Source organism: Sceloporus undulatus, chromosome 5 (genome assembly GCF_019175285.1).
Source record: "Sceloporus undulatus isolate JIND9_A2432 ecotype Alabama chromosome 5, SceUnd_v1.1, whole genome shotgun sequence".
Lineage (NCBI taxonomy): Eukaryota > Metazoa > Chordata > Lepidosauria > Squamata > Phrynosomatidae > Sceloporus > Sceloporus undulatus.
The window spans coordinates 11,963,031-11,979,833 of record NC_056526.1 but is presented as its reverse complement, the minus strand read 5'-3'; the positions used below and the strand labels follow the sequence as shown (position 1 = coordinate 11,979,833).

General features: G+C 37.1%; 1 protein-coding gene across 25 annotated transcripts in view; it reads left to right on the top strand.

Moving 5' to 3' along the window:
- C2CD5 (C2 calcium dependent domain containing 5) overlaps positions 1-16,803 on the top strand; it is a 95,311-nt gene that overhangs the window by 1,640 nt on the left and 76,868 nt on the right. For all 25 annotated transcript variants that reach the window (XM_042470434.1, XM_042470445.1, XM_042470432.1 and 22 more), the window contains exons 2-5: positions 9,334-9,420; positions 10,302-10,473; positions 14,802-14,897; positions 16,123-16,278. In XM_042470434.1, the coding sequence (XP_042326368.1) occupies positions 9,334-9,420; positions 10,302-10,473; positions 14,802-14,897; positions 16,123-16,278 (511 nt within the window). The remainder of the gene's footprint in view (positions 1-9,333; positions 9,421-10,301; positions 10,474-14,801; positions 14,898-16,122; positions 16,279-16,803) is intronic.

Below are 16,803 nucleotides of genomic sequence, written 5' to 3'. Positions count from 1 at the left end.
CACAACAAACAAACCCCCTAGAATTCCATAGTATGAGCCATGACAGTTATAGTGGTGTTAAACTGCGTTAATTCTGCAGTGCGGCAGCAGCTTAGGCTCAAACGACTACACCATGCTGCCTCTCTACTGCTCCCTAGATGTTCTGGACTGCGGCTCCCATGCCCACCAGCCAGTATGGTGATTGCGGATAATGGGAGATGTAGATCAGCTCCTCTGGAGCGGGAGAACGCCATGAAATAGGTGAGGTGACCATCTTTCCCTTTCGTTTGAGTAAGGGCCAAAATAGACAGGCCAAAATAAAGGTGCTTCAGATCGCTTTGGAGGCATGCTGTTTAAATGACACACGCATCATAAGAGGCCAAAAGCTGCGTCAAAACTGCACTCCAGTCCTTAGGCTTTGGAGTGGCTTCCGGCCTCTTAGGACGCATACATCGTTTAAACAGCATATCTCCAAAGTGACCCGAAGCAGCTTTATTTTGACCTGTCTGTTCGAGCCCTAAATTTTCACACAAAGCTCCTAGCAAAGGGATTATATGTGTTTGAAGTTCCCACTTTTGTTTCCATTATTTATTTATATTATTACTTATTTATATTATTTCTCAGTGGTAACATTTTTCTAATCCTATTAAAGGAGAAAAACAAGATATTAATTAATTAAGCTCATGTGCGAAAGAATTTCAAAAACCTTAGGTGACTTATTAGACCCTTTCATCACATTCATATTGTTCAAATGTTATTGTTGTACCCTTTCATGTTGTTTCTGATTTTGGATGAACCTGGCCTCCATATCCCATCTGATCTTGGAAGCTAAACAGGGCTAGCCCTGGCTAGTACCTGGATGGAAGACCACCAACGAATGTGAGGTGCTGTTGGCCAGGTTTCAAAGGAAGGGACTGGACAAACCATCTCTGAGTATTCCTTGCCTAAGAAAACCCTATGAAATTCATGGTGTTGCCAAAAGTCAACAGGTGACTTGAAGGCAACACAGGAACGTAGAAGCCAACATTGCTTTTTCACCACAGAGATGTTTGTAGGGTGAATCTGGGCCAGCCTAACATGCACTTGCCAAGACTGTTGATATGCTAAAATGTATTGAATCAATAGGTCTTTAAGGCGCACACACACACACACATATACAGTACACTTTTAGCATTCCATCAGTCTTGCCAGGTGCACAGTAGGCTGGCCCAGATTCACCCTACAAGCTTCTCTGTGGCGCAAAAGCAAACTGAATCCTTGTCTCCACTATATTGCAAGGCTTTTTTCAGCTTAAATTGGTAGAATAAACATACTATTTACAGTAGCTTATTTGGAAGGAAGATTTTGCACATTATGTCAAAAAACACACCCATCCATAACTGGACCTTATTTAGTGAACTTAAAATCAGAGCTGGAAGAAACCCCAAGGGTCATCCAGTCCAGCGCTCATGATCTCCAGAAAGACACAACCAAAGCACTCCTGACAGATGTGCATCCCACCTCTGTTTAAAACCCTCCAAAGGAGACTCCACCAAGCTTTGAGGGAGTGGGTTCCACTGATGAACTGCTCTTACCATCAGTAAGTTCTTCCTAATGTTGAGGTGGAATCTCTTTTCCTGTAGTTTGAATCCATTGCTCTGTGTCCTAGCCTTTGGGGCAGCAGAAAACAAGCTCGCCTCCTTCCACACGACATTCCTTCAAATATTTAAACATGACTATCATGTCACCCCATAACTTTCTCATCCTCAGGCCACATATACCCAGATTGAGCCAGGCTAGCCCATCTGTGTCCTGGTGCTGATGTGCTAATGAAGAGAGGGAGGCATGTAGAACACTGTTGGAGTTGAGCATGTACATGAGTACGCACACAGACATGTGTTTATGTGTCTTCAAGTCACCTGTCAACCTCATGAATTTCATAGGGTTTTCGTGGGCGAGGAATACCCAAAGGTCATTTTGCCAGTTCCTTCCAGAGTAGGCAAAATATGATCAACAGCTCTGACACTTCTCATGTTTGCCTGAGGCTGTAAAAACAGAAGAGATGATTTACCTGACAGTTCACAAGATGTGGCTTTTAGGCAATGAGCAGACAGATGAGTCACCTGACCAGTGCAAGCCATTGTATCTTCTCAGTTTATGACTGAGCTGCAAGTGGGCATGTAGGGTTCTGTGTGTGTGTGTGTGTGTGTGTGTGTGAGAGACAAGAAAGTGTATTTGTCACAAATATTAATTACAAATTTACAGATACATTTGTACCTTTTTGAAAAAAAGATGCTTTGTTATCTATTGTGAAGAATTTGATTTGATTTGCAGGTATAAAAAGCACACATGACTGTTAATCCCTTTTGTTAATCATTGTTTGGCAATTCTGATGTTCATGTTTCTGACAGGTAATTTTGAGATGGATTGATGTCCTTGGTGGCCACTTCATTGAATGAGAAATGACAGGGTTGCACATTTTTGTTTAGCATAGGCTTTCCTTCCCATTGTCCCTACATAGTTTCTGTCGGTTGCCTTTCTTCAGTGTTGGTGCCTTGACACTTGGTACAAAAACAGAAGCAGTTTTAAAATATTACTTTGCTTAATTAAGATTTGAATATTTCCGCTGACAGCAAGTGCTGATGGTTTGGATTCATCCACAGTTAGCCAATTAATATTTTTGCTGAATAAGTGAAGTTGGGCCATACTAGCTTGTTGTGTGCCTTCAAGTACAGTGGGTCCTTGTTATTCGCTGGGGTTTGGTTCCAGGATCCCCCATGGATAACCAAATCCCTGGATGCTCAAGTCCCATTATATACAATGGCACAGCAAAATTGTGTCTCTTATATAAAATGGCAAAATCCAGGTTCTCTTATTGGAATTTATATACTGTATTTTGGGAAATATTTTCAAATCATGGGTGCTTGAATCCGTGGGTAAAAAAATCCATGGATACGGAGGGCCAACTGTAATTTCCATCTTATGTCAACCTTCAGGTGAACCTATCATGGGCTTTTGGGAGGCTGAAGGAGCATGACTTGCTTAATGTCAGCCAGTGGTTCTCCATAGCCAAGCGGGGATTCAAATCCTGGTCTTGAGAATCAAAGTCCGACACTCAAAACACTATACCACGCTGGCTTCCGAAACCAGCTTAACCTATTTCATAGTATATTATCTCCGTATCTCCTACATTGTGTTGTTGTTGTTGTGTGCCTTCAGTTCATTTCTGACACATGGTGAGCCCTGTCATGGGGTTTCCTTGGCAAGATTTATTCAGAAGAGGCATGCCATTGTGTTCCTCTGAGGATGATGGAGTGTCACATATCCAAGGTAACCCTTGAGTTTCCATGTCAGAGAGAGGGTTTGAACTTTGGTCTCCAAGTATCCTAGTCCAGCACTCAAACTGCTACCTCACACTGGTTCTCCTCCTACATGGTGACACCTTTTCCACAATACTAACTGGCAAGTGAAACGTTTAGGATGGTCATATTTCATAGGATGACCCTTGTGCCTTTAATCATAACTAAGACATATCTTCCTATTTATTACAGGGACAAACCCGATATTAAATATTATTTTAGAATGCTTGCTACATTTTCCGTCACAGAACTCCTGTACTTTTAACATTTGCATGGTATGCAGACCTTTAAAAAGGTGCAGTTTTTCGATAAGCTGCCAATAAGCTGATGGCTAGGTTTACAGCTCATCTGTTACCCAGTGTTGGTTCCCTTGAACTGATTTTGAATAACTGAAAATGAATCAGTTAGGATGGCAGCTAGAGCATAATTGGTAGAGACTCAAGACATACTTAAAATGTGGCTTAGATCCTATTAGGAACCTGTTCACAGTGATGTTGGCAGTAAAAAAAATCATTTTTTTTACTAATATTGCATCCGAAGAATGTTATCCTGCATTATTATTTGATGAATTGTCTGGATGACTGTCGTTTCTTGGAACCATATATAGCCTACTGAGATATGTCTGCAGGATATCCACACTGAGTTGGTGCAGGTTGAGGTTGCAAGGTACATGGAAAAATTGGAGAACCAGCCTAGTGTTGTACTTTGAGCATCAGACTACAACTCTGGAGACCTGTGTTAATCCCCTGCTCTGCCATGGAAACCCACTGGGTGACCTTGGGCAAATCACATTCTCTCCGCCTCAAAGGAAGTCAGATTTTAATTTTATGTGTCAGATATTCATGCATTTTGTGTATCACATATTTTCTGTGAGATACCTTTCTGTTTAAAAGGCCACTTGAAGGTGTATGTTCATCGTTAAAACAGGAGGGTAAATTTGTTTGAATTTATGTTACTGCTATACAAACTGGCTTGTTGTGTGTGTCTCTGTGTGTGTATGTGTGTGATAGAATAGAAGGGTCTATTTCCCCCCCCCCCCAAATGTATCAGTATCCAATGCTCAGTTCCAATATTTCAGTCAGCTTTAAGGGACATTTGAAGGAACACCAATCGAAAAACTTGAAATGGAAAATTTGAACACAATCCCAAGTCAGTGGTTTGCCTTAACTTGCTATTTATAATTGCGTTTGGATCTCAGTATTTAAGGTGTACTTCTAATATGTTAACAGGCAATAGAAATATTTAGAAAATTAATTTGATTGATAGGCAGCTTTTCACACACGCAAACAGGCTACATCAGACACCAGAATGCATAAATCATAGCATGAAACCTGTTTGCATGTGTGAAAAGCTGCCTATCAATCAAATTAATTTTCTGGTGTCTGATGTAGTAGTTTGACATGGTGTAGCCTCATTTGTGCATTCTTCCTGAATTGCCATCTTCCCCAGCTTCAAAACTATAGTGTGTGGTGTTACAGAGACACAGATCAGGAAAGTAGCATGGGTGTATATTAGAACTAGTAAGCAAAATTAGATGAAATGGGAATGAAGAGTAAAGATTGTGACTATGTGTTAAAACAATCTGTATTGTAATGGACTAAAATAAATTGTTTTAGCAATGATGTAACCTCTGGTTGTATTGGCTAAACAATAATAGGCTTTCCCTCCATTTTATTAAATTTCAAGTACCAGTATTACATAGTTCTGCATGCATTATATATGAAGACACATAGACACACATTCTTTTTACAAATCATAGCAAATAACACTTAACAAATAGCCATGCCATAAAATCTTAACTTATAATTATTTTGTTCATATCTAGTCTGATGGAAAAGGATGGGATGTTCCATGTGGGTTTAGTGGTAGTGTCCTGTCAGAAAGAATTGATCCAGAATTTTTTCAGGTTGTCAAGATGACTGTATTCAGAAGAGCCTGTGTTAGCAAATATAATAAATGAACACCACATTTCATTAAAGTCAGCATCTCCATCCTTCCCTGCCTGTTGTGTCATTTTATATGTCAGCTTTTCACATAAGGCTATATTCCAAACTCCTGATAACCATTGCTGAAAAGAGAGTCCAAAAATAGTCCTCAGTATTGTGCAGCCTCTAGTTGTGCAGCTGCTATAAGCATTTGTATGAGCTCCTTGTTTTTCACATTTGTGTTATCGCCACAAAATTTAGGCAATAATAAGAATGAACAAAATGGGGTAATATTTTGGCTCGTCATTTTGGATATTAAAGTCAGATTTGCTCCCAGAAAGCTTTAATATTGGGTAAATGAGCCACATATGTTGAAAACATTGATGCACATTGTCTCCAGGGATAATTAATCTGTTAGCAATAGAGCGTTCAAAACATTTGGATGCACTGAATTAGCAGTGATGTTTACTCTAGGGCAGCCTTTCTCAACTCTTTTACCCTGGAAGAACTCTAGAATTAAATTTCAGGTCTCAAGGTTCCCCTGCATAAACATTATTATATCTGCAGCTCAAAAATGTTTTGTTTTGTTTATCAGCCACAATCTCATGAACCCCTGGTGACTTCTTACATAATGTCAGGGTTCCATGCTCTAGGGCCTTTTTACAGACTCTGGAGACATATGGTGTGTACTGTAGGATGAAAAAGAGGACGAACAGTAAAAAACTTCAAGAGAAACTATATATAGAAATTATTTATTTCATTTCATTTCTATGCCACCTTTCTCCCAGGAAGGGACCCAAGGCAACTTACAAGATAAAAACATTTCAAAACATCACAATAAAATGTTTAAAAACAATTAAAATCATCTATTTAAAACAATATAAGTTAATATAAAAACATATAAAAGTTAAAACATAACACACACCCCAAGTAAGCTACCCTGTCATGATTTTTTAAAAAGCTTGCCTAAATAAAAATGTTATCACTTGCTAGCCAAAGGCAAGGAGGGAGGGGGCCATAGTTTATCTGAGTGTTGTTTGAGCCTAGAATCCCAAATAGTTAGGAGGTTAATGAAGACGGCTTGGTAAAGGATTATGATACAATTTCACTTTCAAAAATAACGTTTTATTTTTCCCCCCTGCACATTTTACCAATAAATAAATTCTTTACTTGTTTGCATCTTGAGTACATAGGCGTAGAGTCAGCAAACATACTTATACACCCACAAGCACTAAACAGTGAGCCATTATCAGCTGTCTAACCCACTTCCATATCCCTTGTAAACACCCTTATTTTCTGTCTCTCAGTACACATACAGTACTCTGCCTCTCAAGTGTTCTGCAAAGCAGAATACATTTGGTTTGGAAGAATCTGGAATCAGTACTGGAATTAGATGTTACAAACCTCCAGCTAGCTAGTGCTGCAGAGCACAAGCATATTGAAATGTCTTCCACAATCTTATTTGACTTTTGTTTCATATGGCCATCTCTTGGGAGAAGTTTAATAATAGGATTTATTTATATACCGCACAATCACTGGGAATCCAGTTGGCTTACCACAGAGAGGATAATAAATGGTTCCCTGCCCTGAGGATTACAATCTCAAAAGACATGACACAAAAGGAGAAGGGAATGCTGGGGGGGGGGGAGAGGATCAGTTCCAGCATTCTTCTCTCCCTCTGAGGCCTGGACCAAGGCAGATGGACTGGGCTCTTTTTCTTAATCGAGGCCGGGCCCGATGGCGTTGGGCCTTTCCTTTCACTCCTTCCCAGGCCAGAAGATGAATATAGGGAATGACAAAGATAAAAAAAAAGGTAGAGTCAGCCTTCCATATCCACTGATTCTTTATCCATGGATTCAGGCACTCATGGCTTGAAATTATTTATTAAAAGGTATAAGTTTCAAAACACAAATGTGAATTTTTTCCATTTTATATAAGAGACACCATTTTACTAAGGTATTATATTTAATAGGACTTAAACATCCACAGATTTTGGTATCCATGGGATGTCCTGGAACCAAACCCCAGCATATACCAAGGGCCTGCTGTATCTACTAGACAACAGAGCCACTTTGGAATTTGAGCTCATCTAGTTGTTACAGGTTTAAAAGTGCTATGTGTACGGACATAGCAGCCATATCATTTCAAACTGCCACCAGTGTAAAGTGAATGCATCATTGTTCCCCTTCATGTCACTGGTATTCAATGACGGGCACATAGTAAATATTCCACTGGGGTGCCCATACGCTTGTCATTCTGCTCAGTAGTGATAGAAGCTGTCCTGCTTGAGGTGACAGGACACATCCCATTGAACCTCTCTCTCTGAGTGGTCCTCTAATAGAGTAAGGCAACGCAGGGATGGTAGCTGGAGACCACTAGTAAAGCTCTAGGACTTGCACTCTCCAAGCCACTTCCAAGTCACAATGACTTGCTATGAGTGTGGTATTGAGGCCTGATGAACTCTCCAGAGAAGCTAGGTGAACATGCAATCAGTAACCTATCCACCATTGAAGTTTATGTTTTGGGGTAATGTTAGCTACTGTACTGTTTTATACTTATTTATTTATTGTATTTATACCCCGCTCTTCAGCCAGAAAGGCTCACAGAGTGGCTTACAGATAGTTAATTAGACATTTCCACGCTCTCAGGCTTACAAACTAAAAAGACATGACACAAAAGAATGATAGAGGTGGAATATAATCAAAATACAAAGTGGATTAAGTTAGAAAGACAGAGCAATCAAATGGAATATGTCTCTATTTTCCAGGGGAAAACATGGGGAAAGATAGAAAAAGATAAAATAATTGTTCCAATGATGGCGAATTGTAAAATATGGGAGAAGTGGAGTAAAAACTGGGTATAAAAAACTGGAAGTGGTTACCAAGTGAACATTTAAATAAAAGTAACAATGAAGACTTTGGAAAGATACTAAAAAATTGAAGATCAAAGGATTTAAAATAATTGGAGACTTGTATGATTCAACAGGGGCACGAATACAGGAAGAAAAATTAACTTTATAAATTGGAAATCAATACTGGATTCAAATAAAAGGAATAATAAAATTATTAGATGAAATACAATTGAATATTTTAGACCAAAATGAATTGCTAGAAGAAATAATTTAAAAAAATTAGAAGGTGGAAAAGGATTAATAGTGAAAATTTATAAGATTGTGCTAACAACCCAGTTTAGAATGGCAGGAGGACTGACAATGGACTGGGGAAAAGATTTATTGATTGATAACAGACAAAATTAAAATTTGGCTACAAGAAATTGTTAATATTAAAAATACAAATGTAAAAGAACAACAAATGAAAATGACTGGAAAATGGTACAGGACGCCACATCAATTAGCATTTATTTATAAATGATAAATTTCATTCAAAATGTTGGCATGGATGTGGAGCTAAGTGAATTTACATACATATGTGGTGGGAATGCCCATTTGTTCAAGAATTTTGGACAGAGGTTAAACAGATAAATATAATAATAGGGATAGAGAAAATTAAGCAAAGAAAATTGTCTAACTCTCAATTTAGGGGAATTAAGATTAAATAGTAATCAAAGATATGTGATAAAACAGTTTCTAAAAGCTGTTCATGCAGTGATTGCTTATGGATGGAAAAACAAATCAAATTGGAATAAATCTTATTTGTTTAAATATATAAAAAATACATATTATTTGATTTCCTTAGGGAAAGAAGGCTTAAATATATTGGGGAAAGCAATAAAGAATCATGGAAAGATAAATGGGAAATTGTGATTAAGAATGTGGAAGGAAAAATGGGGTATGAAGAAGTAAAAAATGTAATTAATGATATTTTCCACATCTCCAATAATGATTGTTAATTTGATTGGAATGTATTTCCCTCAGTGCTGTTTTTGGGAGGGAGAGAGGGGAGAAAAGTATATTATGAAATGTAGATTGTATAATTTGTATTATGTACTTTGTAATAAAAATTAATTTGAGGAAAAAATAAAAAATAACTATTTTGTTATTAAAATAATATATTATTAATAAATAATTTGTTAACGCTGATACATTATAAAACATTGCTTCAGTCTGTAATATATTTTTGTATCTTTTTCAGGTAAAGTTTGGAAACACAACATTTAAAACAGATGTGTATCCCAAATCTCTTAATCCTCAGTGGAATTCAGAATGGTTTAAATTTGAGGTAAATAGAGCAAAAATTGAATAGGTAACGCAGGAAAGGAAACTACTGAGGAAGCCACTGTTTTGTAATAACATTGTTCATACATTTGCCAGATTTGCAAAATGATATATTTTTTTAAACAGTGTTTAACTAAAAAAAACATGTTGAATAAAGCTGAGAGGAGGAGATCCAACTCGTTGGATCTACTATGCGTTTTGTTTTTGTTTTAGAAATTACGTTTTTTGGAACATCAAGACACATCAGCAGAATCTTGGTGCAAAACAAGTAACACTAAGAATAAAAGAATTCTGAGCTCTGGAATTTGTTTTGAGCACCAAAATGGAATGGATCTTGCTGTCCTTCCCACACAAAAATTTGCTCCTGAGAATTCCAAGCATTTTTAATTTCGTTTCAGCAGTTTAATTTCAGAATTAGAGAGTCATTTTGTTGCTGGTATTCTTAAATAATTGAGACTCAGAAATCCTTCCTGATGCTGTAAACGGTCTAGAAATTTATCACTAGATTTTTCTATTTATATTTTCAGAACAAAGTGTGTTGAAAATTTTGTGTGAAAATGGAAGGTTGTATGAGAAGAAAATCAGGGGTCTATAATGTTTTCTAATGATAACACTTATGTAGATTTCTTACTGTACTGTTGCCTGTTTTGAGGAGAAATGGTTAGAAGTATCCACATACATTTCTAAAGCAACCATAGTTTGTTTCCTCTCAATGGGGAACTGTAGTTAATTTAAACTATGGGTTGCTTGAATAGGTCAGGGTTGGAAAGTACATTTCAGTTTCTCTTGAGTCAGCTCAAGTCTAAACTGACCATGTTTTTTGTTTGTGCGGATTTTTCCTTGTGAAAATGATGGAGCTCTGTATTTCTGGGATGTTTTTTCTAGGTTGATGATGAAGATTTACAAGATGAACCTCTACAAATAACTGTTCTTGATCATGATACTTATAGTGCTAATGATGCCATTGGAAAAGTTTACATTGATATAGATCCTCTCCTCTACAGTGAAGCAGCAACAGTTATCTCTGGCTGGTTCCCAATTTACGATACAATACATGGTGAGATTTTTTTTTTAAATTGACATATTTTTTTCAAACAAATCTGTCAGGTGATTTAAGGTAGGCTAATTGTACCTGTACCAGAAGTATATGCTATTATAATTATTCTGGATCCCACAATTGTGCAACTAATTGTTTAATGGTACAATGGGCTTAAGCTCACTCATTATACAATGACTGAAGAGTTTCCCACCCCCCAAGTCAAAAGTGTGGGGAGAGCTCTGTCTGTTTGAATGGCTGCACTAGGGACCACGTGCAACTGTTGAGAAAGTGCACCAACACGCTCAGTAGTTTTTACATGTGCACATTCTTTGCCTGAGAAAACCCTATGAAATTACTGGGGCCACCATGAGTTAACAAGTTATTTGAAGGCATGTGTGTGCACGCACACATACACACACAGTGGCCCTACAGCATTCCACTGTATAAATAATTTAAACAATGAGGTATACATTGTTGAATTCTTTCCATATGGTATGTAAACATGTAATTCTGAAGTGGAAACAAAATTGTTTCTCAGAGGACATTCTGCTAAGCTGTTATTTTTTTGTTAAGAATTATAGCGCTAAGATGTTTCCAGTAACATATCAGAAAGAAATCTAGTAAATATTGTGAAGGAACCTTCAGGAGAAATGAAAGATTTCTGTGGAACATTCTTTATTTGTGTTCTTAAAATTACTTTGAAAGAGTGGCCCTAAAAAGGCTTTCTTTCCTTTCCAAGGACTTGGTTTCAAAAAATTATTTATAGAACCCATACATCTATATTTTTTTCATGTCCTAACATACCTACGTTTCAGTATGACCCGTACTCTGTTCCAAAGAATACAGCACAGGACATGGGGTTATTAAGGATGTTGTCCCACTGCCAGCTTCCTAATGGACCGATTGACTCTGTCTCACGTTTCAGAGGAGTGGAGTTGAAAGTCTCATGAGGGAAAGTGATGAAATAGATGGTTTAATATGAATTGGGCCTTATGCTGTGCTTGTAGGCAGAACACAGTTGTTGACCACAGTGGTTGTTTTGTTCTTGCCATAATCCCCAACTTTTTTACTGATTCAGATTGAAGTTGTGTTGCTGCCCTCAGATGCTGCTTCCCAAAAAAGTATTAATGTACCAGTGTTTGAACTTACTAGTGCATCTGCTAAGCCTTTCTCAGCCTGCTGCCTTTGAGATCTTTTGGACTTCACCTATGATTCTTCACCACAGGGACGTAGCTAGGATTTTAGGAAGGGGTCCAGACTAAGTGCCATCATTATAATGGGGCTTGAGTGCGGCGGCGCAGCAGCACACACCATTCATTTTTCTAATGGAAGGGGGGGGTCTGGATCCCCAGAACCCCCCCCCCCTGGCTACGTCCCTGTTCACCATTGGCTTGGGGAATGCTGAAGTATTTATTCACTAGTGTAGATTTTAGTTTCACAGTTACATTCAAGAATTAAGACAGTGTGGGAAGGTTAGATATTGAACGTGGAGTTGATGGTTCAAATCCACTGCAGAAATAATCCAATTTGAGATTGCTTTAACTACCCTGGCTCAGTACAAGGGAATCCTGGGAATTGTAGCATATTGTGGCACTAGAGCTCTCACAGAGAAGGCTTAATATCTCACAAAACTACAGTTCCTAGAATTCCCTAGCATTGAGCCAGAGCAGATAAAGCAGTCTCAAACTGGTTTATTTCTGCAGTGTGTTTTGGACTGATGCTATCTTTCTTAGTTTTCTTTTTCTAATATCCAGATGTATTAATACCACATTTTGAACACTTTTATTAGTTCATAAAATTGTACATTTTGTCTTCCTAAAAATTAAAAATAATCATATCATTTCTATTGGAAAAATATTGTTGACGGCTTATAGCACATTTAAAGCAATATCCCTTGGTCACAGATAAAATAAAATAACCTAACAAAACAGCAAACAAAATCTTGGAGTGCAATACTGCAATGTAAGTTTTGATTATCAAGTAAACCTGTGTGGTTATTAATTTCTTTTTCCGAAGTCTTTTGGGTTTTCCTGGAGTCTGGGATGAGGTGAGTGTGAGCAAACCTTCTCTTTCATCGAAGCAATTTATAGGGTTTTTTCATTGTTGTTAATTGCCATCAAATGAATTTCAACTTATGGCAACCCTATGAATGAAAGACCTTCAAGTCACCCTATCTCCAAGAGCCCTGCTCACATTTAGGATCATGACTTCCTTCATTGAGTCTGGCCAAATGGAATATAGTCTTCCTCTTTTCCTATTGGCTTCTAATTTATCAAGCATTATTGTCTTTTTAGTGAATAATTTCTTCTCATTATATGGCCAAAATACAAAAGTCTCAATTTAGTCATCTTGGCTTTCAGAGAGAGTTGAGGCTTGATTTGCCATTTTTTTGTCTTTTTAGCAGCTCACAGTATACTCATAACTCTTCCCCATCACCACATTTCAAATGAATTGATTTTCCTCCTGTCAGCTTGCTTCACTGTCCAGCTTTCACACGATGGGTGGACATGGGGAATAACTACAATGACATAGTCAATCCTAACTTTAGTATTCAATGATATATCTTAATACTTCACTGTCTTGTTTAGATGCCCTTCATAGATGCCCTTACAAGTCTGTCTTTTTTATTTATTTATTGACAGCTGTCTCCATTCTGATTTATTCTGGGCCAAGATAAGAAAAATCTTGAAATATTTAAATGTCTTCGTCATCTGCTTTGAACTTATGTAAATCATCTGTGGTCATTATTTTTGTTTTCTTAATTTTCAGCTGTAAACTTGCCTTTGCACTTTCTTCCCTGACTTGTGTAATCGTTCCAAGTCTTTGCTATTTTCTGCTAGTAGTATGGTGTCATCTGCATATCTTAAACAGTTGATGTTCCTTCCTTTGATTTTCATGCTCCCTTCCTCCACGTCTAATCCTGCTTCATGTATGATATGTTCAGCATTCATTCAACAGATTAGATGATAAAGTACAGCCATATCTGACCCACGTGCCAATTGAAAACCATTCTGTTTCTATGTATTCTGTCTTAACTCTATAGCATATGCAGCAGGATAATAAAATGTTGTGGCGCACCCACTTTTAAAAGAGTTTTTCATGATTTATGCTATCAAAGGATTTGCTATAATCTACAAAGCATGAACTGATTTTCTTTTGAAATTCTTTGGTGTGCTCTGTTATCCGATGTATGTTTGCAGTATGATCCCTAGTGCCTCATTCTTTCATGAATCCAATTTGGTCATATAGTATTTTCCCCTCCATATATGGTAGAAGTCTTTGTTGTAGAATTGTGAGCATCACTTTGCTTGCCTGGGAAATTGATGCAGTGTCCCCTTTCTTGGAAACAGATGTATATTGAGTATTTCCACTCTGGGCTATTATTTTGTTTTCCATATACATTGGCAGATTTTATTTAGAACTAGTGTAGATTCTGTCTTTGTAGATTGAAGCAGCTTTATTGTTATGCCATCTGTTCCTGGTGATTTATGTCTCCCAAGTGCCCTGAGTACAGCTTCTACTTCACTTTCTAAAACTGGAGGTTCATCTTCATATGTTTCTTCCTTGAATGATTCTGTCATCCTTTCAACTCTTTTATGTACTTCTGTGTATTGTTTTTATGGTCTTTTTATTTCTACTTGGTCATGCAATGTGTTCCCCTGCAGGTCATAAAGTATCCCTACTTTTGGTTTAAATTTCCCTTTGATTTCTCAGATCTTGTGAGAGAGGTCTCATACTTTTGTCATCACTTTCTGTTGCTCTGCATTGATTATTATAGTAGTTCTTGTCCCTCCGCACAAGTCATTGAACAATTGCATTCAGGGTTCTGACTCTATTTCTGTTACCTTTTATTTTATTTTTTTATTCTTCTCTGTCCTTAACTGTTTGAAGAGTTACATCTGTCATCCATTGAGACTTCTCTTTCTCTTTGTCAACAGATAGTATCTTGCATTCCTCCCTGACAATGTCCCTGGCTTCAGTTCAGAGTTCTCGTGGTTCTCAATCAAATAGGTTTAATAGTGCAAATCTATTTTTCACATTATCTTTAAATTCTAAGTACTCCTCCCCCTGCATTACTGTATTATATGTTTGGTGTCTTGCTGTTTTTTGCTACTGCATCTACACTGTTTTTGTGTTGTTGTTGGGTGGGTTTTTTTTTGTTTTTTGTTTTTTTGTTTTGTTTTGTTTTGTTTTGTTTTGTTTTTGCATTTTGTTTTATATTATTAAATTATGTCTGAACAACTTTGGGAAGTTTTGGATAGAACAGTTAGTATTCATCTTGCCAAGAACGTCTGTTTCCTTATGCTTACACTTTTTTCTTACCCTTTCATGTTTTTCATACACAGGTATACGTGGTGAAATCAATGTGGTGGTGAAAGTAGATCTCTTCAATGACTTAAACCGTTTTAGGCAGTCATCATGTGGAGTAAAATTTTTCTGCAGTAAGTCTAAATATTACACAGAATCTTTTTTGTGTGAAAAATAGTCTAGAAGAATAAAAGCTTTTAAAGAGTTATATCAGGATGGGCAACTGGTGGGTATAAGAGCCAGTCCCCCCCCTTCTCTTTCTTCTCTCCATTTCTCCTTCTCTCTCATACACACACATGAAGACACATAGACTGGGACCTACCACAGGCCATATTCACAATGAAAAGTGAGTGCTTTTCTTTCTTTTCTTCTCTTTCTTTTTAAATAATTAGCAACCAGAAGTTCTGTTCTGATCTTTTTTTTAAAAAAATAAAATAACCAAAAACATTTCCTGCAAAACAAGGCAGCACTTTCCTGGAAGCTTCCACGTTGCTGTTGTTGTTGTTGTTGTTGTTATTATTATTTTACAGTATTTAAAAAAAGAATCATTTCCAAAGACTGTAAAAACAGGGAAGGAAGGACACATATGACGTATTGCCTATTTCTGGTTAATTTTTTGTAGTGCAGTGTTCCCAAATATGCTGCTTTCCATTTGCCCTGCTGGCTTGGGGAGATGGGCATTGTAGTCTAGCACAGCTGGAAGTCACCAAGTTAAGAGAGGCTGCTCCAGACCTTTAGTAGTAATCCGAGTCAGATCACTGAATAACAAGGTGTTACATGAAATAGCCTTTGAATGGGATTTAAATGCTTCAGTTTGTGCAGAATACAAATGCCAGTGGGCCATATTTCCTCCATTTTTAAAAAAACTGCACTGGCTGCCAGTTTGTCTCTGAGCCCAATTCAGAATGGTGATATTTGCCTTCAGAGTACTAGATGTTTTGAAATCCAAATATCTTAAGAGGTGGCTGCTTTCCATACCATGCTTCCATCATGTATAATTAGGCAAAGTGAACATTAAGTAGAGAAAGAGAGTCTTTTTAAGCATATTGCTACACTTGTGGAATTCTGATTTTCATGGAGGCTCTCTTAGGCATTGTGTAAAAAATACAACCCATTTTTATTCACACAGGGTTTAAAATATGCTACATTTGTAATGTTTTATCTCCATGTCTCATAGATTTGCTGTGGTAGTATTTTTATTTATTTTAATGTTTCAGAGCTGCTGTGGACTCAAATTTTATTGAAGGATGGTACATTCAAGTATTATTATTACTATTATTATTATTATTATTATGCTTTATTTATATAGCACTGTACATACAACGTAATTGATGTTTTTCAAAATTGATGTTTTAATAGCTACATCTATTCCAAAGTGCTACAAAGCTGTTATCATTCATGGGTTTGTGGAAGAGCTAGTGGTTAATGAAGACCCAGAATATCAGTGGATAGACCGAATCCGTACACCAAGGGCATCGAATGAGGCCAGACAGAGGCTTATTTCATTAATGTCAGGTATTTATAACATCAGTTACTGCCTTGTGAAAACACATTGGTCTGAATTTGGAGGTACAGTAGTAAAACCTTTGCATGTTTGTGCTGCTGAGATTTGTTTTGTAGATTCATTTAGTTTGTCTTTAAGCTACTACATATTACAGTTATTGTTACCTGAAAACACTGAAAATATAATAAGGAAAAAACCCCAGTATTGTGCTATGCTTGAGTGTCACACATACAATGAAAGCTGTAAGGTCTGTGGAATGGAATTTTCATGGGGAGCTAATAACATGCTGACAGAAAAGCCATATTAATAGTAACTAGTAAGCATTTCACCTGTTAACATATAACTTAATCTAACAATAATTTACTAACAGTTGCAATGATTGCAACTTGATGGAGTTATTTCTAGTCTGTTCTGAAACTGTAGCTGATATTATAAAGCAGCCACGTATCCCTTGTCAGGTTGGAACTTCAAAGGTCACTTTGGATTGTTGAGCTATGTAAAAGTACCTTATAGAATAATAAACTATGGCACCAAAG